This window comes from Gymnoscopelus microlampas (assembly GCF_963454915.1).
Source record: "Gymnoscopelus microlampas genome assembly, chromosome: 15".
NCBI classification, from domain to species: Eukaryota; Metazoa; Chordata; class Actinopteri; order Myctophiformes; family Myctophidae; genus Gymnoscopelus; species Gymnoscopelus microlampas.
This window is the reverse complement of record NC_139952.1, coordinates 2,833,424-2,858,554: the sequence shown is the minus strand read 5'-3', so window position 1 is coordinate 2,858,554 and position 25,131 is coordinate 2,833,424. Positions and strand designations below refer to the sequence as shown.

At 41.9% G+C, this 25,131-nt stretch overlaps 3 protein-coding genes across 4 annotated transcripts; all 3 read left to right on the top strand.

Annotated features, from left to right (window-relative positions):
• The first annotated feature begins 318 nt into the window (after positions 1 to 318).
• Positions 319 to 5,118, top strand: LOC311061996 (uncharacterized protein). Its single transcript, XM_084080738.1, has 7 exons — positions 319 to 705; positions 830 to 967; positions 1,679 to 1,854; positions 3,083 to 3,236; positions 3,337 to 3,417; positions 4,425 to 4,595; positions 4,979 to 5,118. Exons 3-7 carry the CDS (start codon positions 1,786 to 1,788, stop codon positions 5,098 to 5,100), a joined length of 597 nt encoding a protein of 198 aa, XP_083936864.1. The 5' UTR covers positions 319 to 705; positions 830 to 967; positions 1,679 to 1,785; the 3' UTR covers positions 5,101 to 5,118.
• A 611-nt stretch (positions 5,119 to 5,729) lies between these two features.
• LOC311061258 (uncharacterized protein) lies at positions 5,730 to 8,692 on the top strand (the record flags this gene model as incomplete). The annotated part of the gene is made up of 5 exons (XM_084079813.1): positions 5,730 to 5,788; positions 6,173 to 6,229; positions 6,575 to 6,640; positions 6,849 to 6,979; positions 8,672 to 8,692. The coding sequence occupies exons 1-5, from the start codon at positions 5,746 to 5,748 to the stop codon at positions 8,690 to 8,692; spliced, it is 318 nt and encodes a 105-aa protein (XP_083935939.1). The 5' UTR covers positions 5,730 to 5,745.
• Positions 8,693 to 11,820: 3,128 nt separating this feature from the next.
• Positions 11,821 to 17,605, top strand: LOC311061864 (uncharacterized protein). Of its 2 annotated transcripts, none has more exons than XM_084080563.1 (16): positions 11,821 to 12,235; positions 12,405 to 12,510; positions 12,770 to 12,987; positions 13,107 to 13,238; positions 13,403 to 13,570; positions 13,675 to 13,811; positions 13,944 to 14,055; positions 14,153 to 14,230; positions 14,439 to 14,619; positions 14,796 to 14,885; positions 14,973 to 15,059; positions 15,452 to 15,512; positions 15,964 to 16,002; positions 16,101 to 16,290; positions 17,006 to 17,190; positions 17,471 to 17,605. In XM_084080563.1, the coding sequence occupies exons 1-14, from the start codon at positions 11,927 to 11,929 to the stop codon at positions 16,273 to 16,275; spliced, it is 1,893 nt and encodes a 630-aa protein (XP_083936689.1). In that variant the 5' UTR covers positions 11,821 to 11,926; the 3' UTR covers positions 16,276 to 16,290; positions 17,006 to 17,190; positions 17,471 to 17,605. The 2 variants fall into 2 exon arrangements, with proteins under 2 accessions (XP_083936689.1, XP_083936688.1); XM_084080562.1 differs by having other exon boundaries at positions 11,822 to 12,235; positions 14,150 to 14,230.
• Positions 17,606 to 25,131: the final 7,526 nt, after the last annotated feature.

Sequence of the window (25,131 nt, the reverse complement as noted above, 5' to 3'; positions counted from 1 at the left end):
CTCACAGACCTTCACTGGTACTTGTTATGATTGACTGTGCATACTTCCCACATCAGTATGTGTTAAATGAAAAAGACTAGTATCTTCATTGTTCAATAAAAATAGAAGCATGTAATCTAAGTATCTCTATTTTCTATGTTTCAGGCCCAATGGCAGAAAAAGGTAAGCTCTTGATTACATAGTTGGCAGTGGAAAAGACTCAGTCCTGTCAGCTAATATTCACTAACACTGCAACAGGCGATAAACCCAGAATGTTTGTCAAGTGTGAAAATGTATAAGCATTAAACTATTGTTTTACTGGCTAGATGGCATGTTAAATATGCAGATCACTTAACCACATGAACCTTAGCTTCCCTGTTCTGGGCAAGTCATAATAGGCGAAAATAGGCAAGCATTCGAATGACAATAGCAGATGTTCAGGCTTAGATCTATTTTCGGTGAAGAGATTTGGCATAAAGGGCAAAAAGGAAGGGATCAAGAATAGACCTCTGGGGTACCCCAGTCAACAAAGTATACAGGATTTTTAATTATTTGTCAGTACTGATTTGCTTTGTCTTGATTATTCCACAAGTGAAAAGATCTCTCATAACGGATGAGCAGAAGGAGGCGTTGAAGAAATCATTCCTTGAGGGAATGACCTCCGTTTCCTCACCATTCGTTCTGACGGCTGCTGAAGCCACTGGTTTGACACCTGATGTCATAAAAGTAAGGTTCCTTCACTGTATGGTGTATTTTGATTTGGAATTAGAATTGACCTTGTAAATACAGTATGACATTTTATTACATTACAGTATTTAACTATTCTTAATGTCTGTTTGTGTCTTTTTAGAACTGGATTGGAAATCACAAGAGGGTTCTAAACCCTCCCTCAACCTCAACTGAAAAGCCCCCCCCCCAAAGCCCAAGTTGCACACAAGAGCCGTATCAGGTTATAACCTGTTCATTGGGGAGCATCTGCAAAACAGCGGTGAGAGAATAAGTCTTGTATCTGTCAGGTATTATATTGCAATATATTTATAATGATAAACCATTTAGAACTAACTTAGTTGGGGATGATAATAGGGGTTGAATAAAGCTTTTGTCTGCATTTCAGATGTGATCAATTAATTGATTAAAAAGTATGCCTATTCAAGAACATTATTACACATTGCACTACTTATGTTTGTTCTCTCTGTGTTATTTTGTTGAAAAGTTGAGATACACATCTTGCATTCATTCTCTAGTAGGGCTGGGCAATATGGACAAAATCAAATATCACCATATTTTTCACCAAATACCTCGTATTGTAGATTATTGTTGATAATCATCAGTTATGTGAACATAAATGCATAAAATGGGTAAAAGCAAACAATATAACTAGAACAGTTAGGTCAATTCAGCAGCCTTCAAAACCAGTAAAAGACAGCACTTATGCCACATTAGAATATTACACTATTTAGAGGAAATTCAGGTGTCGTAGCAGCAACTGCAGTAAGCATGAAACACAGGATAGGTACAGGAAGGATTAGATGGATAGATACCAGATATATTGCCCAGCCCGTCATAATGACAAGTAGGTGTAGCTGCTCCTATTAGTTTTGCCTTATCTTGTCTACATTAAAATTTACTATTCAGACCTTACTGTTGTGTTTCTGTCAAAGACTAACCTTTATCACCCCCCCCCCCTCTCCATTCTCAGGCACTAAGGCTAGTCTCAAAGAGATCAACTGTCTTTGGTCATGGTTAGACGATGGTCAGAAGAGTGCCTACCGATCTGAGGCGGCAGCTGTAGAGGCTGCAGGAAGAATGAAGACCCTTAGCCCTGAGCAGAGGGAGCTTAAGATTCAAAGGCACCTGAGGCAGCTCAAGATAGAGGTTTGGAATAAATATAAGATTTCTCCACCTACTGATACGCCTGGGGACCTCTAAATTCTTTGAATAGGCTTGGGCAACGGAGAGAACCAGAGTTAACAAAACTATGCCTACTGCTTTGAAAACCAATCCTGATGCCAGTCACATATCGTTGCTGTCAGGCAGCAATCTTGAAAAGTATTAACAAGCTAATAAATAATAGCTACATTGGTTTCCACCCGTCAGCAATGATATTTTGGAACGGCCTAAACTCTTTGCCTTTGTTCTGTGATGCTGTAATTTAAAAAAAAAAATCCAAATAGTTTTTCCACCCCGTTTTAGCCCCAAAAGTGACTTTAGATGTCCCCAGACGTGTTAGTATTTGGAGAGTCTGCTCATCTTGCTATGCAATTCTAGAGTCATTGCTAATAATGTTTGTCAGCAACTGTGTTATGGGCAGGACATGGTGATGAACGTAATTACCTCAGCGTAAAAAGTTGGGAGGGGTAATATTTTCACCTGCGTGTGCTTGTTACTGTAGCAGGAGATCTAAAAAACAAATGGGCACACTTCGATTGAACTTTTAGATGTGATTGGCCGAGGACAAATTGATTGCATTTTGGGTTGAATTGTTTATGTATGCGCTTTACCAAGTGCCCTCTAGTTTACAAAGTTCTAGAAATAATTCAAATTCAACTGAATAAACAAAATGTTCTTAATTTTATTGACATGATTTGATAATCTTATCCAGTGTTGTGTTCTAGTTTTTTTCGGAAGGTATACGCTACGATACGATGCGTGTGGTCGTGGGTATACGCTCTCGCGTTTTCAATGGATGAAACAGTTTTTGAAGGTATACGGTAGCGACGAAAAAAAATCTCAAGGTATACGCCGTACACAGCATCTGACGGTAGAACACACCACTGATCTTATCAAAATATATAGTTTCCAAAGCTGTGTCTGAAATCATTTCTACTTTTCACTTATGAATTCCTCCCTAAATAAGACACTATCATATGTATGGAATGTGCCACATTGCATTGTGGAATTGTTTTGATTTTTAAGGGCACACAAAGCATACATTTAAACAATAGATAGGAAACAGGGAGTGATTTCAAACACAGCCTCTTCTCAGAAACCTTATCTGTGTAATACTTATCTCTCCACATGGTTCTGTACATGTTGGTTAAAGACATTTTTCCCAGCCCTGTTATGACTTCATGCTTATTTGTGGATCTAAATGTGATTAAAGGTGGCCGGTCTGGAGGTGTTGGGAGTGGAAACGATAGCTTTAGCTTTCGACCGCCAAAAGGCAGACCTGGCAGTCCACGAAGTCGGCAGCAGGGGAGCGACCGACTTTCTCAACTCGACTGACACGAGCGACAATTTTGCTTTGCATTTTAAAGGTTTATACAAATACACATTCACACAGATAAAGCCAAACTTGTCTTATGGGAGAGTTACTTGATTTTTTTTCCTTTTTTTGTATTTTCATTACATTTGCAGCTAGCTCCATGTCTTCTGCCACCAAAGAGACACCAGGTGAAGTTGTGAAGAGGGTGCAGGATCTTTTCAACCAAAAATACAGTAAATGCGTCTTTTAGACTAATGCAATTAATACATTCATTAATAATAATAACTAATGAGCTGTGCTTTATTTAAAGCTGCAATCCAGGACTTATTTTTATGAATCCATTTTTTAAAGCAATCTGTATGGTAGAGTTAAGGGTCCACTTCACCCATTTTCTTCATTCTTTCTTCATTTCTGTTTAATCACTCTGTGTCTCAGAGGAGGGCTGTGGGCAGTTCAGAAACCTGCCTACCAGTGACATCTATGGGGATTCCAACCTAATAGAAACTACAGCCTTTCTCTTTCTGGAAAGTTAGCATGCTGAAATAGAAGACATTGTTCTTGCATCAATAAAAAGTAGAGAGACAAACCATTTTTAATTGGGAAAACGTTTCGGTCATTCATACTTTCATCAGGTAAATTTAAATGGTATTTGTAATCTTGTTTGAAATGACCAAACCTGCCTATCGATGTCACTGGTAGGCACTAGGCAGGTTTTTGAACTGTCCATATCCCTCCTCTGAGACACAGCAAATGGTACCACTACCATCTTATAATGAGCATTAGTGAGGACCAATTATATGAAAATGGGTGAAGTGGTCCCTTAATACAAGACAACCAGCACATCTGTTTGTGGTTAGAGGTTGTCTCCCCACTCTTGATAAATATATAGGCCCTGGTGTCTGGTAGGACTGACTCTCAAAGTTATTTGAAACAGACGGCACACCAGATTGGACAGTAGATGGACCACCATCTTTATTGTAATTTGATTGTAGTTATAGTATTGTCATTTTCCGTCAGGAGAGGTAGACGAAGGACATGAAACTTAGAGATTGTAGCTTTAAATGAAGCCTGTTAGAATGCAGTCACCAATCACAGAATCATTGCATCCAAAGTCTGTACATTATGAAGACTGGTTATACCAGGGTCTGTCTTTTTGAGTGGCTATCAGACATATTTTGTGTATGTATACATTTTTATGAGGTGTGTGTGTGTGTGTGTGTGTGTGTGTGTGTCATTATAGAGGAGGTCGGGGGTCATGGTAGTGTACCGTACCAGTCCCTAAAAGCTGGAAAGGTGGTGATCAATGTCACTGGACTGCCTGATGGCCTCAGCCTGATAAAACCGAGCCGTTATGGAAGACATCAACTTGACAAACTACTGAAAGCTGCAGAGCAGATGTCTTTTGAAATAAGTAAGTGATCTTGAGATTTGCACATAGACCTTAAACAGACAATGGTACCACCTTATGGTTGGAGCAATATGAGGAATGTTTTCTGCACCTCTGGGTGGGTACACACTAGACTACACAGTTCACCGTGTGTTTACCATTGACATAACAATGCAACCCCCTGCAACATAATTGGCAAGAAGGCAAAACTTGCAAAAGGGAAAACTAACTGAGGACACATTAAATCTCAAGGCAACATTTTGTTAATGTTAGAATTGTGCCTGTAAGATGAACTGCTGTCTGCAGATCAGTATTTTCACGTTTGTATGTGGTGTGCCAGTTTGTGTGTCTCTGTCAGAATTGGTTCTACATTGCAGTGGTGAAAAAAGTCTGCCATGTCTTTCTAGTTGAGCAGTGCGGTGAGGAGCCAGTGAACCCAGTCCAGAGGCCATCAGGCAGTCCAGTGATGACCGCTGAAGACGGTCAGTTAAAACGTTTTTTCTTTAAATCTATACTAGGTCGAAGATAGATATTTGGTAACCTGTTAGCCCAGATCGATTCTATTCGAGCTCAACTTATTCAGCTTATGTTAACCATCAACAGAAGTGTTCTACACAGATGTTTTTTGATCCAGATAATTTGTCATTTTAGTAAAATGCCAATTTGGCTTCCGTAATGTTAATATTTACTGCATCTCAAGACAACATGTCCTTTCGAGGCTGAATACAGACGAGGTCTGGACTCTCGCTAGTCCCGAGTTAGTGTCGGCTAGTCAGCACTCTCGCCTTGCATAGCAAGACAACATTTTGTTAATGTTAGAATTGTCTGTAAGATGAACTGCTGTCTGCAGACTCAGTATTTTCAGATTTGTATAGGGTGTGACAGTTGACTGACTTGTTTGTGCGTCTGTTTCAGTTAGTTATTGCAATGGTGAAATAAATCTGACGTTTCTTAACAGATGGGCCTGTGGAGCCAGAGGACACGGACACATCAAACACTGTGGTAGTGCTGACACCTGTTGATGGTCAGTCTTCAAATAGTCACACACTGACAAACATACTATAATAGGATAATCACAAAGTTACTTTCTGAATTAGGGAGAGAAGTATAATGTTTTTGTCTGTCAGATGTAGTGACTGATCTTTCTCTTTCTGGCGAGTGTTCTTTGGGGGCTATGGACACATCCACCACCGAAGCAATGCAGCCAGCTGTAGGCGGTCAGTATTCAAATGGTCAATGCTCATATATTTTCTTATATGGAACCAAACATTACCATCATTTCAATGATATCAATAACTGAATTCAAAATGTGTTAAAAACACAAAAGTGTTACACAAAGATGTTGATTGATCGAATTTTTCATTTCGGTAAAAACGCAAATCTGTTTCTGGCTTGTGCAATGCAAATATTTACTTCTTTTTTTGTTTTCAGTTAATTTAATATGAATACTGTATCTGGTTTAGGACAAAACAAGGCATTTATGTGAATACATTTCTTAAACTCTGGGGAAACTGGGATAGGCATTTTAACCCATTTCCTGAGGTTGTATACAGAGAAAGCAACTCTACTAACATGTAATGATTTTGTGTCGTCTGAAATAGGGCCAACCAGAGAGGGTCGGAGTGCGGTGGAAATTGCCTTGGAGTCAATGTGTGATGGTATGCTTCTTTTGTGCAGCACTCCTTTAACCACTTGAACCTTAGCATCTCTCTTCTGGGGTGTAAGTAAGTAGTAGTAAGCCTTGCCGAGTCATGAGGCCCATCCTATCTCCTGTTTCTGTAGCGTGAGGCAGCTTGATGTACAAGCACATCCTGGAGATGACACTAGGATGTTGCAGGACTTACCCCCATCAAACTCTTGATGCTGAGTGACAAGCAGGGAGGCATTCGGCCCCATTTTTCAGAGTATTTGGTATGACCCGGCCGGGGATCGAACCCCACTCTCAGGGCGGACACTCTAACTTTTTGTCTGTCAGATGTAGTGACTGATCTTTCTCTTTCCAGATGGCCAGTGTTCTTCGGGGCGTATGGACACATCCACCACTGTAGCAGTGCAGCCTGCTGTAGGTGGTGAGTATTCAAATGGGCTCATTTGTTTTCTTACAAGTTTCTTGTGACATGATCGAGGTTCAGCAGCTGAATTATCAGTATCACAGCTTTGCAATGTCACACACTAACAAACATACAATAGATTATTCACAAAGTCACTTTCTGAATTAGGGAGAGAAGTATAATGTTTTAGCCTGTCAGATGTAGTGACTGATTTTTGTCTTTCCAGATGGACAGATGGATCCTCCATCGTACTACTGCTCCATATGTAACGGCGATTGGGAAGATGAGAAGCTGAATTCCATTGTGAAATGGAGCGATTGGCTACAGTGCATTGAGTGCAATTTGTGGACACACCAGGTGTGTGGATTAAAAAAAAAACTATGTAAACGCTGCCAAGAAAAAAAAGGGGGGAAAAGGTCCAGGCCTGGAAAAGGGAGAGGGAAATAACGTACATTTGTGTTTCATAAGACAATTGTTCTGCTATATTCTGCCATTTGAAAATAGCTGATCTACCAGCTCGACGCGCTTGTAGATCTGTTTTTTCTACTTTTTTTTTTTGTACTTCTACTTTTGGTACTTTAAGTACATTTTGATACCAATACTTTAGTACTTTTACTCAAGTACATTTACAATTCTGGACTTTCACTTGTAACGGAGTAATCATTGCAGTATTGATACTTTCAGTAAAACATTTGAGTACTTTTTCCACCACTGGGAGAACACACACACACACACACACACACACACACACACACACACACACACACACACACACACACACACACACACACACACACACACACACACACACCCCAAGGCTTTTGAAGTCCACCAGATTTATTTGTCCCCCTGTATATAATGCTGTCATTTTCAATAAAGGGAAGGAACTGGTTCAGTGGAGTGTGTTGTTGGAAATTCATTTAAAATGGTGAACTATTGAGGATACAGAAATGTTCTCCCAAAGGCATTATAACTCCATGCTAAAGCAAGGTATTGAGATAATTATGCCGGTGTAGCCCATGTCATAATTTAAACAATAGTCTAAGGTGAGGATAAAGGTTTATACACAAAATGTATGAGATATTCCTATAAAATGAATGCATTTGCACAAACAAAAGGTACTGTCAAATAGATTTCAGATTTCATATATGAGAGGTCAATGTTAAATGATCAGCATTTCATAGCAGGAGCCATATATACCACACATGAACTATAAGCTGGCCTAGACCGGCAAATCTGAAGCTCTGAACAGAGACATATCCAGTTCAACATAGCTCAATGGTACTTTCTGATGAGGCTCAGGTCCCTCAATGTGTGCAGCAGGCTTCTGAACGAGTCGGGGGCACTGAAACGATATATTAGGGCCACGCAGAGGAGAGAGGAGAGAGCTATTTGGGACCACATAATAGCTGCTTATGCTGCCTGCTAACTTTCTGAAGCTGTAACTTCTCTTCTAAATAAACCTTTGTATGATGTAACCTTCACGACTGGACGTACGTTCTTATGCCAACCCACCCGAAGTGATGATGAAGGACCTCTAGCGCCCACAGTCTATGTCAGACTTTTTGATATACTAAATGGATGTATGCTGATTGCAGAATTATAAGCTTTCAGACATGAGAGGTCAATGTTAAATGATCAGCATTTCATAGCAGGAGCCATATATACCTATAGGCTCAGGTCCCTCAATGTGTGCAACAGGCTTCTGCAGATGTTCTACCAGTCTGTAGTAGCCACTGTCCTCTTATTTACCAAGGTCTGTGGGGGGTTGGGTAACACTAGGGATGGCAACAAGCTGGTGAGGAAGGCCAGCTCCATAGTTGGGAGTTAAACTGGACAATATAGAGGTGATTGCGGAGGGGAGGATGAGGAAGCTGGATGGATGCTATACGCTATGCTGTATTCACCGAGCACATTCCCTAACACAAGACAAAGACTTGGTCAGTCCTTTGTGCAAGTAGCCATAAGCACTAGAACTAAGCCCCCATATGTTCTGTTCTGTTCTGTCATGTTCTTGGATTAATGACTCCTGTTTTACATTTGCACCAGAACCAGGATATACCCTCCTGAACCATAACAAATGACTGCTTACATGTTTTGCTGTTTCACTATTGATATGTCATATATGTGCTTATACTCACTGTTCATAGTACTATCCATATTGCCCACTGTTGTAGACTGAGTGACAATGTAGAGGTGTAGCCTATATACATTCACCTCATATACAATGTCAATAGTCTGTGCATACATCCATTCATGGACGATGGATGTATTCATATTACTGGTGATAGGCCATTCAGTCAGAAGCTGTTTTATTAGCCAATGCAATCATACAAAGAATTGTCTTGGTGTTTCATCAATGTAGGTAGGTGCGGGACGCCCTCGTGATCAGTGCCCATGTGTTGGTTCCCACAGTACAAGTTTTCTGTCTGAGAGCTCCCAGTGTGGATGGCACTGACCGGCCAGCCTCATTCTCCTGGCTGGAGTCTTCTCACTCACCCTTAGCAGCCCCCAATACAGATGCTTGTTGGTAACCTGCTCATTTGCATATCTTAGTTGATGTTTACTGCACACACTGTACAGTAGCATTCTGGTGTAGCACCCATTCAGGGATTTCTGTAGGGTAGACCCCAGGGTCCAGCATTCACTGCCATGGGCTCTACAGTCACTATGAAACTGAACTGGAAATTATGGGGGAGGTGGGGCCTTCACACACCACACACAGGCCATGCCATTCAGAAAAAGCTCGATTGGGGCAGTGGGGCTCAGGCCGAGGGGCTGAAAGGCCAGGAGGGGCTCTATAAAATTGGGCTGACTCATACCCACTGTTCCACACCCAGAAAGGCCTCACACACAGGCAAAGTTTATGAACAGGAAAAGTAGGGCTCAGAGCATTAACCACTTGAACCCCAGTATCATTTGAACTTGTAGATCTGCTATTTCTGGCAAAAGATATTAAGTCTAGAGCGAAAACAGAAGAGGCACTAGTAAGTGTTTAAGGGCTTCCCAAGGGCTATCCAATCTAGTCAGTCAGAAGGGCTTTTTTGCCCAGGGTCCCAATAGTCACAAGAATCACCTATATACTCATGAAAGGCTGGTAACAGAGCCTTCTATTAGAGAGTTGCGCCAATGAGGGGTCAGAAACAGCGTCGTTCACATGGTTCATGTAGCGGGAAATAGTGACAAGGAGCCGTCGACTTCAATGCATGAACTTCCGGTTTAGGGATTTGTCACTATTCGCCAATAGACGGCTATGTAGAAGACCTGGCCCGAAGAAGTGAACAGAGTTGGCGTAACTCTCTAATAGATGGCACTGGCTGGTAAGACCCCTGTACCCTCTGTATAAGGGCACATGGCAGGTTACTGCAATAAGGCCTAATGTGTCACCTGATGTGTCAAGTGTTAAAGAGGTTCTATACTGCCTGGTTGTTGAAGACTGCCCCTTTTGCACTGTATGAGGTGAAAAGGTCATTTGTTAACTTGTCTCTGTGTGTGTGTGTGTGTGTGTGTGTGTGTGTGTGTGTGTGTGTGTGTGTGTGTGTGTGTGTGTGTGTGTGTGTGTGTGTGTGTGTGTGTGTGTGTGTGTTTGTTTGTGTGTGTTTAAGCATAGGTATGACATACATGAAGGTGAAAAAAGCACAATTGTGACGTGTGCATAAATAATACAACTATGTAATAGTGGAGGTTGAAAGCAATGCACGATGTAATGTCAACTTTGATGGGCTGTAATAAAGTCCATGGTTGATCTAAGGAGGTCCGTGGTTGGTCAATGCATATGTCTGTCATGCATTTTAACCATCATGCAACGCGCAACTGCAGGTCTGTACGTCACCGGGCAGTTTTGGAGGGAGCTTTGTTCTGGCGCGTCCACTCGTCAGGTAAGAGACGTTGAGACTATTGACACATACGTTTTAAGCTTTAATCAACATTTAAGTTTAGTAAATGACTGCAATTACGACGGTGCTTGATATATTCTTTATTTTATCTTATTTTTAAGCTGATTCTCATGTTAGCTCAGTCTTATGTAATGTAACACTGGCCATGGTTTATTTATATGACGCTCGCTCGTCTGTAACGAGCGTCATTGCGGAACTTCAACGTGGTGTTTGCACTTTCTTCATTTACAACCCGTACATCTACATAAACGTTCATATTTCAAATATAAAGTGCTGACCCCGTGGCCATGGATGTTACAATTTGAATCGGACTGGTCTAAGTGCCCGTATCATCCGTATTGTTCAATAAAAAGCATTTTAATCTGATTGGCGGACATTTTCTCATAGAGTTATAGTGTATCAGAGTGCAGTACACCTCACAACTGATAGGGTCGAGTAGTCGAAAAGATACGGAGAAATCGTATCACCAATCGTATTAAAATGCTTTTATTGAGCAATACGGAAGATACGGGTGCTTCTCAGGACCCGTACATAATTGTAACATCCGTGGCCATGAGGTCAGCACTTTATATTTGAAATGTGAACGTTTATGTAGATGTACGGACCAAAAAGAGAGAGAGTGCAAAAAGCAGGTTGACGCTCCGCCATGACAGTCATGTTTCAGGGCTAATTTAACACGAACTATGTTGAGCACGAAATAATTCTGTTGCCTACCACCACATCTTTATCTCAACCCTCAGGGGAATCCTAATTATGTCCAATATTTAGCACAAAATCAGCAGACCAAACATAGTACTCTGATCTCAGATATAACTTATTGATCCCCTGGGGGGAATTCAGGTGTCATAGCAGCAACAGCAGTAAGCATGAAACAGGTTAGGTACATGTAAGAATAATGTATGAATAAGATAAAAAATATTCAAATGGATACAAATGGAAATGGACACTACACTTCTGCACATAATATAATTCAGTTAACATAATGTATATTCTATCAAGAAACATGTCTAATGTACCATATTTCACCTGTAAATATACATATGAACATGCATATATTGCCAATGTATGGATATGTACAGTTGTAGACTATTGGTGGATATAAGACTGCTATGAAATTATGTACAGTGGGATTGTCTCAGTTATTGCCATTCAGTTGGATAAAATGAAAGTTACAGTCTTCAGGTGTTTTTTTTTTGTTTTGTGTTTTTACCTTGTAGCTGATGTTTTTTTGTTTTGTTTTACTATTTTACAGACTCTTCAAGATCTAAGAAGTGCCTTCTGTTGGATTGTTCCTATTGTAGTGTCGGTGCATTTTAAGACAAAGAAGATAAGGGTTCTACGGAAGACTATTGGTGGCGGTGTTAAAAGTTCTTTTTTAAGGAACCGATCACATCCCATCTCAAGTCAAATGGACTCTGTCCCTGCCCCATCAACCGCACCTTTAGAACATCTTGAAGAAGCACCCAGCTGCAGTCCTCCTAATGCAGAGACTGCATACAACAAGGCAAAGCGGAGAGAACTCAGTGCTTGGGATGCACTAAAGAGTCAAATGCTGCAGGTCTCGTTTGAATCCTCGGCACCGTCCACAAACCGTTGCACCATTTGCAAAGACATGGCAGAATACAGATGTCTGGAATGCAGCAGCACCATTGTCTTTTGTGAAAGTTGTATCAAGGCGACGCACAGCAATTCTCTACATCTACTTGAGAAATGGAATGTTAGTACTGTGTGTGTGTGTGTGTGTGTGTGTGTGTGTGTGTGTGTGTGTGTGTGTGTGTGTGTGTGTGTGTGTGTGTGTGTGTGTGTGTTGTTGTTGTTGTTTGGAAGAGTTGATCCAAAGTAGACATCATTGAGTTTTCTAATTTTCTTTTTTCCTTATTCTCTAGCAAACGTACTATGAGAGGTCCTCCCTTGGATTTGCCCTGTGTTTAAATGAGGACCACAATTCCCATCCTGTGTACACAAGAGACATGAAAGTAGTTGTGAACACAGGTTTGTTTAAATAATATAGTTCATATTTCTTTGATTACAAACTGTATTCCTTACAGGCCATATTGTGGTGTCTAGAAATTGTTTAGAAGCAATACATTTAATGTTATGATGTATTACTGAATGTCTTAGTACCTAGATATTCCTTTTCTACAAAAGCACTTTCCCGTCATTTATCTGCACTTAATTGTTAATTTAAAAACAACAACAAAAACAATGACATCTTGAGTAACCTTTTGCTTTTGTCTTTGCCCTGTTGTAGGCCAACTGTGCAACTTCAGAGTCACTCTTTGTGCATGTGAACCAGAAGCGTGCACTCTGTTAAAGTACGGGCTTTGGCCTGCAACTCCTGATAAACCTCAGACAGCCTTTTCCATAGCTCTACTCGAGCTATTTCACTATCTGTCTTTAGAGTGCCAGGTGTCTGTAGAGGGATTCTGCAACACGTTAAGATGGAAAAACAACCTGACTCTTGCAGAGGTAATGTAGCTAAACCTTTGTGTGTTAAGAACAGTCCTAAACCATCTGCTTCTTAGTTACTGGCATTTCATTTGGATTAATAACAGATTTTTTAATAGCTTTTCTTTACTGCTTAATAGGTTAACATGCTGTACAGAGCCCCAGTGGGAGAATCCATCTCCCAATTTCGCCACCACCACTACAGACGCCGTACTTTAGCCGGTCTTTGTACCTCATATGATGATGGTACAACATGCCCAGCATGTCCAAAGGTATCTAGTTCTAGATGTTCATTCAATTAAATACAAGTATGCATATCCATGCTCTATGAAAACAAATGGTGCTCATTTTGAAATGCTCATACATATGATGTTTACTTTAGAGAATGATTACATCAGAACCAGATACCTAATCACCATGGATGATTATATTTCAGAATGATGGAAAGATGATTGTGTCCATGGATGCCAACTTTGGCCTGGTTAGGAAAAGGAGTTCTGGTAGAAGTACTGTTGAGCCTTTGCACGGTAACATCATGTTTGTGAAGGAAGATGCTGTACAACAGTACCTGCTCTCCCATCCTGACGGCTCCAAACCAAATGAGGTGAGTCAAGTTGTGACAAATTTTCACTGTGTCAGCTGTGAGGGGTCATCACTCCTCCTTGAGTTGATGTATGTTGTCGGACTTAAATCTAATTTTCCAAACAGGACTGTAGCAACTTTAAAGCTGGCAATATGATCCGCTCACAAAAGCAGCAAAAGAAACTGGATGTAACAGGGGTGTTTGGAGCATGTTGTCGCCATGAAATCCCATTGACGTTTCTGAACATGAACCAGGGAGAAAGGTGAGTTTGTGTTTTTTTCACAAATGCTAAGCTCCAAATGTTTCCCAAAGATGTTGGATGCTGTTTATTTACATTTTAGATCATCGTGGAACACATTTGGACAATTGGAGAACTGTCTTTTGTTTTCAATAGGCTGGCATTTCCTATGTACGTCATCAATGAGCTGCTGACCAGATGCCAGGACAAGAACATTGACCTTCATGTCATATATGACATAGCATGTGTACTTTCATCACATATGCGTGTAAGCAATTTCTTAAAACTGTATATAGCACAAGTAACTGTTGTCTTGAGTATTTACTTACATGTATTCATTGTATTGTTTTGTGTTCCATCAGAAGAAAGGAGAAGGAATACCAGCTGGTGTGTCCCTCGCTGTACCAGCATTTCATGTTTATGGACATAAACTCCAGTGTCAGGTAATGTTTTTTTCTCTCTCAGTGAAATTATTGTGATTAATATTTAGGATTGTATTAATGGCCTTATGCTGCCGGGGAAGCACTAAAAGAGTGACACACACAATCTCACACACCAAGTTCACACATGCACAAATTATTAATTCACTTCCTACCCATAGTGCAGCAGTTGTACTGTAAATTGTGAAGACTGTCTGTCTGTTATTTACAGATCATGTACAGCACACGAAGGCTGCAGGGGTTTGGCCTGACGGATGGTGAGGGCATGGAGAGGCTATGGTCTTATTTTAGACGATTTGCGCGAGTCACGAAAGAGATGACTCCATCCCATCGGCTTGACCTGTTGACTGATGCGCTTCTTCATTTTAGGAGGAGGAAATTGGCTGATCTAGGTTTGCCCCATTTCTATATTTGCTGAAAATGTTATGCATGTTATGTTTTTTGAATGAAATGTATGTACTGTTTGGCAAGGTGTCGCCCGCAGCATTCCAAGGCCAGGCATTTTGCGCCCATGTCGTATGCACCCTAACATCGGGTCACCCATTAAGCTGACAATTTCTGTTTGTAGACGTGCAGCTCCATCAGAGATGGGGAAGGGCAGAGAAGGTCATGGGTGCTGCTGAGGAGGACATTTCTGCCATCCTGAAAGAGGCACCAGGTACAGCTTTCTTCTACAGAGCACACTTTACGTGTGGTCTCAAGTGACTATTATGAATATGAATATTCTGTTTTTGTTTCTTTTAAGTGTGTATTTCAGAGCGAGATATACAGGGGTGGATGGAAAGGGAGACAGAAGTCGCCCAACTTTCACTGTCAAAGACAAAACCAAAAGGTATGCCGAATAATCCATGTTACAGTAATGCAAAAATGTTATAGCTTTACAATATTGGGGCTAGTGAGGGCGCCCAGGTGACGCAGTGGGAAAGTCCCTGCCCACCACCACCACGGAGTGGGTTTGAATCCACCGTGGTGCATCCGGCTTTGTCGAGCGTCTGTCTACACAAACACAATTGGCTCGTGTTCTGGCGAGGCAAGTCGTGCGGGGAGGGTGATAATAGTCATTGCATGTACTGAATAAAATGAATAATGAAAATGAGTAAAAATCGAGGTAGTATAAATTAATATCCAACAAAAGTCATTCTCACATTTATTCCCCCTCTTTTTTTCCACCGTGGATGCTGAGGTTTATTGGAGTTGAATAATGTCTTTATCTCTGTTTTCTAGACGGCGTTCCCAGGTGGAAGAGGCAATATATCACCAAGTTGATTGAACTCGACCAGCTCAAGTAAGACAACTAATGTTTCTACTAACATTACTTTTATCTTATCTTAAAAGGCTACATTACTGGATGGGGTGCTGCAAGGGTTATTGCGCTGACAACACGTCATGAAGCAACGATTGGCGTGTTTAGGTTTCGATACCCTGCATTGGCTTGGTTATTGCATGGGGGAAGTAGTTTCTCGTTCTCCCTCCCTCCTCACCCTCCCTCTCTGTTCGATCTCTGGTCTGACGTCTCACACAATGGTAATTTGCACTGATGTTGTGTAACACAACGACATCGGACATGTTCAGTCCATATATGGGCATATTTGACGAGTAGTAGATTTTACTAGTGGAAATTCTATTCAAAACATTTTCATTTCAGCACTTCACACGTGTAAAATTGCACTTAAAAATGTTATGTCCACTATATGACAAAGCTTTATCACTTTTAACATAAACATTGTCCTATGTAGATCGCATACTCAGGAGTCATCGGTTGCAGATGAAACACAGTAAGTAAGCCTAGGTATAACATTTCAAATCTGACCATGTGTGCTCTGTTGGGTAACAACAGCATTAACATTTGTTCCATGTGTCGTCTTGTGTTTAGGATAGAGAGTTGTCTTCAGACAATGGAGAGACAACACCATCTAACAACCAGATGGCATCAGTCCGATGTGACGTTTCAATCCACGCTGCAAGACCTTGACCGGGAAGTCAGGGGTCAACTCATACTGCAGGCACGCTCTGAGGCAAGGGAGAGAGTCACTCTACTCCATATCTAAAACGCAAATACCCAGGTAGAATAACTTATTTTCCCCGGTCACTTTTAATAATTGTATGTACATTGAAATAATGGTGTATGTATGTGTGTGAGCGAGAGAGAGAGCAAGCTACTCTGTCCAAAGGGATAGATGAGAGCGATGGCTGTAGAGAAATAGAGAAGCCGTTGCGGTCTCTCTGTTTTTTTGTAAACATCCATTAATTTTTGCGATATCACGTCTACAGCTGCTAGTTTAATTATTTGTTTTCGGAATGCACGTCCATTCTTCACCTCCACAGCAGAGACAGACCTATTCACACCAGGTGACAGGCTGTCACTCATAACCTCATCCCATTGGCTACTGGAAACGCCATTCAATGGTCCCGCCCCAGCATACTGTTTTTACAGGGATCATGTGACATTGGGCGGGTGATATGTATAATCAAATATAATTAATTCTGGCCGTGTCATAGGCCCTTAATTTTGAGGGCATACTTATAACTTTTTAGGAGACTGCAGATAAGTTTAAAGCCCTCGTGCAACTGGCCTTACCGTACAATAAGTTAATGGTTTTCAAACTAAATATCTATAATATGGATATGATCAAGTTATTAGATGATGTCTTTTTCAATCTGAAATGCCTAGTTTAAGAGTTCCAACTTCAGCTGGGTTGTTGCAGAGCTACTTCAAGATTGAGTATTACCTATCACTACATAATGTTTTTCATTATTGTTTTTGATGTCCTGTTCTAGATGGACAGGGCATTGCTATCAGGCTGTCAAAACAGATAAAAAGCTGTAACGGCAGACTGAAGAAGAAGATAGCCGAGTATAACGGTCTTCAGTGGCCTACTCAGATGACCAACTTCCCATCACAGTTGGACTTTAATCAAGCATGTGATGCCTCCTGGCCTGTATACTTGTGCCTTGATGAAAAGGTTGGTTTATTTCAAGATTTCAATTTTGGTCTCCGATGAATTAACCACTATGTACTTACTTAACCTGGGTCCCCCAGGGCTCTATACTATGTCTGCTAGTATTTACTTGCTACACAAAGTCCCCTCGCCACGAAATAGCCAATCTACAACTTCACAATGCGACGCGTTGTGAGCTTGTAGATTGTCTATTTTCATCAAGAAAAAGTGTGCCCCAGAAAATAGGTCATAGTGTTATTGGTGCTACTTTCTTGTACTACAGTTACCCTGTTTATCTTTACAGACAGAGGATGATATTCCAAGTCTCCTAAAAAGACGTGCCATAGATGCCTTGCACCTGAAGACCCGGGCTGCTGAGGAAAAGGTGTTGCTTCAGCATGAGATGACCAACATGATCAATCACCTTAAGCAGCAGCATGCTTCCCTACAGTTAAGCATCAACGATAACGGGCACCTTGGATTCAAGGCTGTTATTGTTGTCAGCATTTTACGCTTAGAGCATGATGCTGTGGTCATGTTCCAACATCATATTCCAGACATGGCTCCTCCTCCTCATGCGTACCTTTCACAAGTTAATTCTCCATCTCAGACCCAATTGTCACCTGATTTGTACTCTACACTGTGGAAGACTGTTACCCACTGTATGACGACAACGATGATGATGATGACGATGACGATGACGATGACGATGACGATGACGATGATGATGATGATGATAACGATAACTATGTGGAAGGTGAAGATTGTGATGATGATCTCCCCATGGATTAAAGTTGTCAGTTGCCATGACTGATTTCAGTCATTTGCATTCCATAGAAGCCAGCATGTCTTCTATGGAAGCATGTTGCGCAGCTAAAATAGACAATCTACAAGCTCTCAATGTGTCGTGCTAGTAAATAGGCTATTTTTGGTAATTATTTTAAGATTAGAGCATTGAAGTGGTCAAACAAGCAATATGTTCAGAAGCATCTTCCATGACATCTGAATAGTCTATTTTCAAACATTGTAGTACTTTTACTTTTGGTACTTTAAGCACATTTTGACACCAATACTTTTGTACTTTAGGAAAGTAAATGTTGCTCTCCGGTTCTTTTACTTGTAACAGAGTACATCTACATCGCAGTATTGATACCTTTTGGGAGGAGTACCTTTACTCTAAACGTGCTATCTCATTAATGCTTGGGGTGGCCATAGCTGAATGGGGAGAGGATATGTCATATAAAATGAAAGGTTAAAGCCTCAATCTGTGATTTATTGGTTGGCAGTATGTAGAACAGCAGGAACAATATTGCTAAAACATCATAATGTTACATATTGTGTTAGTTGTTTAGGAATCCATGCTAGTGTGTGGGGCTCATTTTCATAGTGTTTCACAAATGCAAAACGCTGCTGTGTAGTTAATAAACACTTTACTGATACTGATAAACATGCTGCTTCCAATAATATGTTTTACATCCACATCCTGTCTGTCCATCTATGCACTCTTATCTGTTTTGATTGCCCATGTACAAACTTTATAAATATCATCTATTATGATTGCTTGGATAAAGGGATAGTCTATATTTCACCTTGTACATGAAGATGGCTGTATATTGATTTGTAATACATTTAGTCAGGTTTATGATGTTCACAAAGAAGCTACACTATTATCAGTGGTTCCAGCAAGCTTGCTCAGAATGGTTACAGTGTATCCACCTCTTTCCAGTGTACCATGAGGAATTTGAGGTTTTGTTTCCTGTTCTGATTAATTCAATTCAGTTGAGTGGTCATTGTCACTCAATGTAGGAACACAACACGAAAAGGGTTATAATAGTCTGCCATTACCTTCCAAGATTCACAAGTTAATGTATTGGGTCTGATTTTGTAGTAAATTATTACGTGTGTGTGTGTGTGTGTGTGTGTGTGTGTGTGTGTGTGTGTGTGTGTGTGTGTGTGTGTGTGTGTGTGTATATATATATATTACACACCCCTTGATTGGGTTTTAGACTAGTATTTGATTTTAGAAAAGGTGTTGAAAACTAGCATTCCATACACTTTAAGCACTGCACCTGGTTCGTCCAATGTGATTGTGATGTCCATGTACAATTAATTAACATAACATTGGTTATGAAGATGATGTGAAAAAGTGGTTGCATACCACAAGACATGGGTTCTATCAATGACCAACACATTAATGACAGCTGTCATTCAAACAGAGAGAGAGAGACGGTATGTATCATACATAGCATCATACATTATATGCCACTCACTTTGCAGCAATGCAGTATACATAGATTGTGTGTGTTATATAACTAGATATTTCCTTCATTGTAGGATTTAGAAACTGTGCATCTCTGAACTAATCTGACCACTACTGTAAATACATTTGCTGTATATCACTCCCTCCGTGAGAGAAGAGCCTCAGTGACCGTGTGTACACTATACATTATATAGTACAATTTGTATATTACTAGAAGCTCGCCCCCGCTATGCGGGGGCTCGCGTCTAGCCCGCGGCCACGCCCACGTAGCGCCCGCGGCCACTTGGCAGCTCATATAAGTGGCGTAGCGTCCTGAGGGCCAGTGGGGCCGTGGCTCGGTCAGTGAAGACCCTGTAGTGCGGATGATATGTGGCATAGAGGGGCAGATTGTAAATCCCCAGAGGAAACATCCGTGGGCTACCATTGGTTCAGCGATGTGTGCGGTCGCCCTGCGGCCCCTCCTCCTCCACCAATGTGCAGTATTGAGAGCCCTGACGTCACAACAATTGGAGCGATGGGCACTGCACTCTGGTTGGTTAGGGTACACCTAGGGCCCAGGTAGAACCCAGTTAAAGCCTGCATGGGCAAACCCAGTTAGGACCCGCCTTGGTCCCACATAAACATGGCTAGTTGGGGCCCACCTAAGGGCCAGGTAGAAGCTACTTATAGCCTGCATGGGCATCGCAGTTGGGACTGAAGTGGATGCCGCTGACATTGCTGACATGGGGTCCATATGGTTTAGCCCACCTTGAAACCATATGGGAACTACGCTGGCATGCAGGCTGGAATGCAAACGCTGCATCATACCTGTAGTGTGTAGTTTGATGTTGTGTGTGTAGCAGATATACCTGCAGTGTGTAGATCAATGTCCATATGAAAGTCAATGCCCAGCAGTGTTTTTTTTTTCTCCAGCAGAGTTTCTAGTGTCTCTGTCTCTCTCTGGAAGAGGTTGCACATGAACTCTGCAGCCGCACTGAGACGCTCCAACACAAACACTCTGACATTAAGCTGCTTCACACAACAAACATCAGCACCACGCTGCTGTTTGTCCAAAAGACACAATATCTCCTCTCCCACCGACGTCATGTGTTCATTTATCGACAGCCGTACAGACTCCTTTTGACACATTTTACCTCGTTTATCCAGCTCTCACTGACTCTCCACATCGGGCTGTTATGGCGCCACCATGAGGCTGATTAGAGAAATCTCAAGTGGAATTTCTTCCTCGGCATAGTGGGAATGTGGGTGCAAAGTTGCACGGAAAGTGCATGCTGTGTTCATAATGTGAGGCATTTTGGTCCAAACGGAGCAGTCCTGCAGACTTTGGAAGCCATTTTAGCCAATCAGGATGGAATATGAAAAATCTGAAAGGGCTTTTTTTTTAATGACTGTGGAGATACTGTGTACCGATTTGCGTGATGTTTGGGCAAAATATGTAGGAGTACTGTGAGAAAAGGTGTTTAGCAAAAAGCGGCCTCCTGGTGGCACTGTAACAGGGCCATGTGAAAGAAATAGGGCAGAGGTTCTGAATTGGCATCCAGGGAGTGTGTGTGCATAGTTTCGCTGCGATCAAGTCAACGATGTGAGAGATTAGCTATCACAGACGGACGGACAGGTCTTGCGCCATGCCTTTCGGCCTGGCGGAGACAATTAAAAAACGAAAGTAAAGGAAATTACCATTTCTGCAACAAAAGTAGTCAACAAACTATACTATAAAAACATTGGCCACATTGTCAAATAATCTAAGAAAGAGGCAATCATGTAGAAAATAGCCGATCTACAAGCTTACAAAGCCTCTCAACGTGAGGTGTTTCGAGCTTGTAGATCTGCTATTTTCACAATATTTACTTGTGGAATGGAGTCAAACAGAATGGGGGGGTGGCCAGATCAATTACGTTTATTTGGGGGGGGGGCGGCCTGAAGGGGTTGATAAGCACTGCTCTAATTGGAGCGAAATTATCTGAAATTACTACATGACCATAATGCAGCCTAACATGCGTTGCACGGGGCGGTCCTGCCATTACGTTAGTTACTGTAGTTGCTGTGGAGCTACATAGTTCTCCAGAAGACACACACAAACATACACCATCTACAATGGACTAACTGAGCAGCAATATTGACATTCACCACACGAACATGCATTGTTGACAAAGTGATTGCACAGCCGCTGCAGGCATGACAACCACGTTAGCGTTAGCTACATGCCACTATCACAGCTCCCTGTCCGTCGTTGCTGCGACTGAATGTGATGGCTACAGCAAGCTCTCTGCGATGCCATTGTCTGGAGACTGCTCCTGGTATGACACGACCAATGAGAGTGAGCGCTGTCGTTGTTGCTAAGATACGGTGGCGTCACTGCCCCATAGCTTGTAGATCTCTCACACATGATTGGCGTAGGCTGCGTTGCCAGGTCTGACTGTTTGTATAAGCGATTTTGGGCTTATTTGGGTGCACTTTTGGGCTCGTTTCCATAGACCACGGCAGCGCTTATTTCTTTCCCGTGATGTGGCAAAAAAAGGTGCAAAACGAACCATCCGGAAGTAAAGTGCGAGATGAAATATATAGCACTTTTTGATTATTAGAGAAGGACACAGATGTGAAGGTGGGAAATGGAATGTAGGAGATTATATAGTTTTTCATGAGCGATTTTTGTAGCAAGTTGTGAGTGAATTGGGCCACTCCTGTGGGCGGGGGGCTGATTAGAACCATTGGGGTTTGGGAAGGAGACGCTCTCTGTTTGAGTGTGTAACAGATACGGTGATAATATCACAGCGTATTCATCACCGAGAACGTAATTATTTCATAAATCATATAAATACAACTTATGGAACAATTACAATATAACAGTCCACATATGGGTATATCTGCACTGTTATATTGAACTACGTCACGGTTGTGTAACGTGAGTTCTTGGCTGCGTAAAATTAAATGTCATTCAACAAAGAAATACACTCTATAACTGGTTAGACAAAAAGACATCAAAGATCAGGGTTTTTAGGTTATAATAAAAGGGTTTATTCAGGCTTCACAATTACAAGGATTTATCAAGGTATGATTCCTATGAATAGAGACAGTTAAGTCGAACACCCCCTCATTAGAAGGGGCGCTGAGTTACCGTTTAGTTGCTTTTATTAAATTGGCAGTATGACCCACGGCCGTGAATCATACATGTCAATTTAACTACCCTAACGGGAGAGATCGGTTACTGTAAGACTCCTCACCATTTGTGAAGAGGTCTCAGCAACTTTTCTCTTAAAGCAGTCACAACTCTATTTCCTAAACACGACATAAAGATTGACATCACATCAACTACGACTAGGACGGAGCGTCAAGTAGAGTTTTGTGAAGGAGAAATTTATGTTATGTATGCATTTTGAATGTGAGGGAAGGAAGAAAACAGGGAAAAGAAAAGATCATGAGAGAGGAAAAGAAAGCTACGCATTTAGAATATATCATTACAATACTTTTAGGAGTTATGCTCCAACTATGGCATGTATATATTCACTGTTACACATAGTAATGTCGCCTTAAAAGTTATGCACAAATCACATGATGAACCACACACCTTGAGAACGCGATGAGGCTCGCCTCCCGAGGCTTGGTTTCAGGAAAAAGGTCCGTGGAAAGTTCTTTGAGCCAGGCGTGGCTCTTTATACTAATATTCGACAAAATGTTCGAAAAAGGACTGTAGCTCAGTGTAAAGGCAGACTGAGGTAGTGATCGCGGCGGCTGTCCTCGATCAAACAGGACGCAATGACCCTCTGGTTGGTCACTGCGCGATCCGGGGGGAAGACGGCGGCTGGAGAGAGAGAGGCCGCAGAAGGCCTCCTGGTGCTGCGGGGCAGCGTGTCCGCGTCTGCCGAGGTAGAGTCCTGAAGGAGGTGGAATCCTCTACTTCAGGTGGGTTGGTTGGTTGGGAACCAGAGCCTTGAAGAGGGGAATGGTCTTCCCTTTGTTGGCGGCAGGGCCAACAGGAGGTCCCGTCTGGACCTTCCTTCCTTGTCGGTGGTTCAGTATAGTATGAGCAAAGAGTGGTGGCTGAATGGGATAGTTATAGCCCAAAAACTCTTTGAAGTCATTTTAAAGTTAGTTTCTTATCTTGATGGGCCAGGCTTGCTTACTCTGGCATAACGGGGGGGGGGGGAGGAAAGCCCTCAGTTGCACTTCTGACCCAGGTTAGCCTGGGCCATCTCATGCAGGTCACTTTCATGTGGTCAGAAGTCATTACTATGCTAATTCCTTATCTGGTGGTGCTGGTGTCAAACCCAGGATACAGGAAAGCCCATATTTTATGGTGCCTGACCAATCTCTGGGTAATCTAAACACAAGGTACACATTTAGTAATACAACGTAGTTAATACATTTGTATATTATTGTCCATAGTCCATATGTCTTCTTCATGAGGTCACGTGCAAAAATGTCTTTTTGTGGCGAAACGTGGCTTTCAATGCGCACAAGAGAGAGAGAGAGAGAGAGAGAGAAAGAGAGATGTGTGTGTGTGTGTGTGTGTGTATAGGCTCAGTGAGGTCACACTGGGATTGGTCTGAACTTTTGCACCCCCCGGGGTGGACTGGCAGGGGTGCCAGGGCTGGGGTGCAGGGACAGCCGGAATGGCGTCCTGTTTGCTTGAGCGATCTTTAAGGCCTGCTTTCTCTAAGGCCTCCTGTCATCTTTGATGTCATCTTCGTTATCTTAGCAGGATTAGAGAGAGATGGTGGGAAACTCCCAACAGCCTTTTGTTAGGCGGTTTGGTATTTTAATGGTCTATCCGCGTTGTCTTCCTGTGTGAGGGACCCAGGGTCTTCAGGAAGATTGCTACAGACCCCCCCTTTAGGCCATGGGAGGTCGGACCGCAGGTCCGGATCATCTCATGGCATACAGGAACCTCAGCAACTGGATAACAGGAAGACAAGACACAGAGAGGCATACATTCCATCTGGCCTCCTAGGGCGGTTACCATTAGATTCGGCAATAACCCTAAGGCGACATTGCTATGGTCCAGTGGCATGCAACCTACGTAAAGACACAGATGGGAAAGGACAGAGGTGGAGAGAGTGAAGTATGTGTTCTTTCTCTATGGGCTTTTTAGCCAGCCGGGCTTGGCTGTTGGCTAGAAGTTTCTGAAAGGGGCCAAAGGAAAGAAGTCAATAAAAACATGTTTGTGTCAGGACCGTCTGTGTCCGAGAATTGGGAGAGTTAACTATGACTAGGGCCAGTGTTTACCCAGTATGACATGGGGTTCTGAATCTCTACGGGGGCCCAGTGGGAGAAAGAAGAAAAAATAAAAGAACAAAGGTCAAAGGCATAGTATAAATGCAACCTTTGTCTAACATCTAAATGAAACTATGAGGTTTTCCTCGAAACCTAAAAAGGTGGTTTTTGGGTAGGGGAAAAATCGCATGCAGGGAATTTCTAACAGTAAACCAAAAGCCCGTTTGGGCGGGTATTGCACCCAAAATTATCATTGACTTAAAGTAACAATAGAACGTCAAAGACAAGTGTATATAAAAGTGTAAAAATAAAATGCAAAAGCTAAAAAAAAATTGATATAAAGGTTTTTTTTTTTAAACAAAATACAAAACACACAGTCATCCCACCTTGCGGTGGTGAGGTAGTTATACTTCCAATAGGCTCGGGCCTTATTGGTGTCAGGTGGATCACTAGCCTATGTTGTTACGCTAAGGGGTCGCGGGCGCTTGGCATAA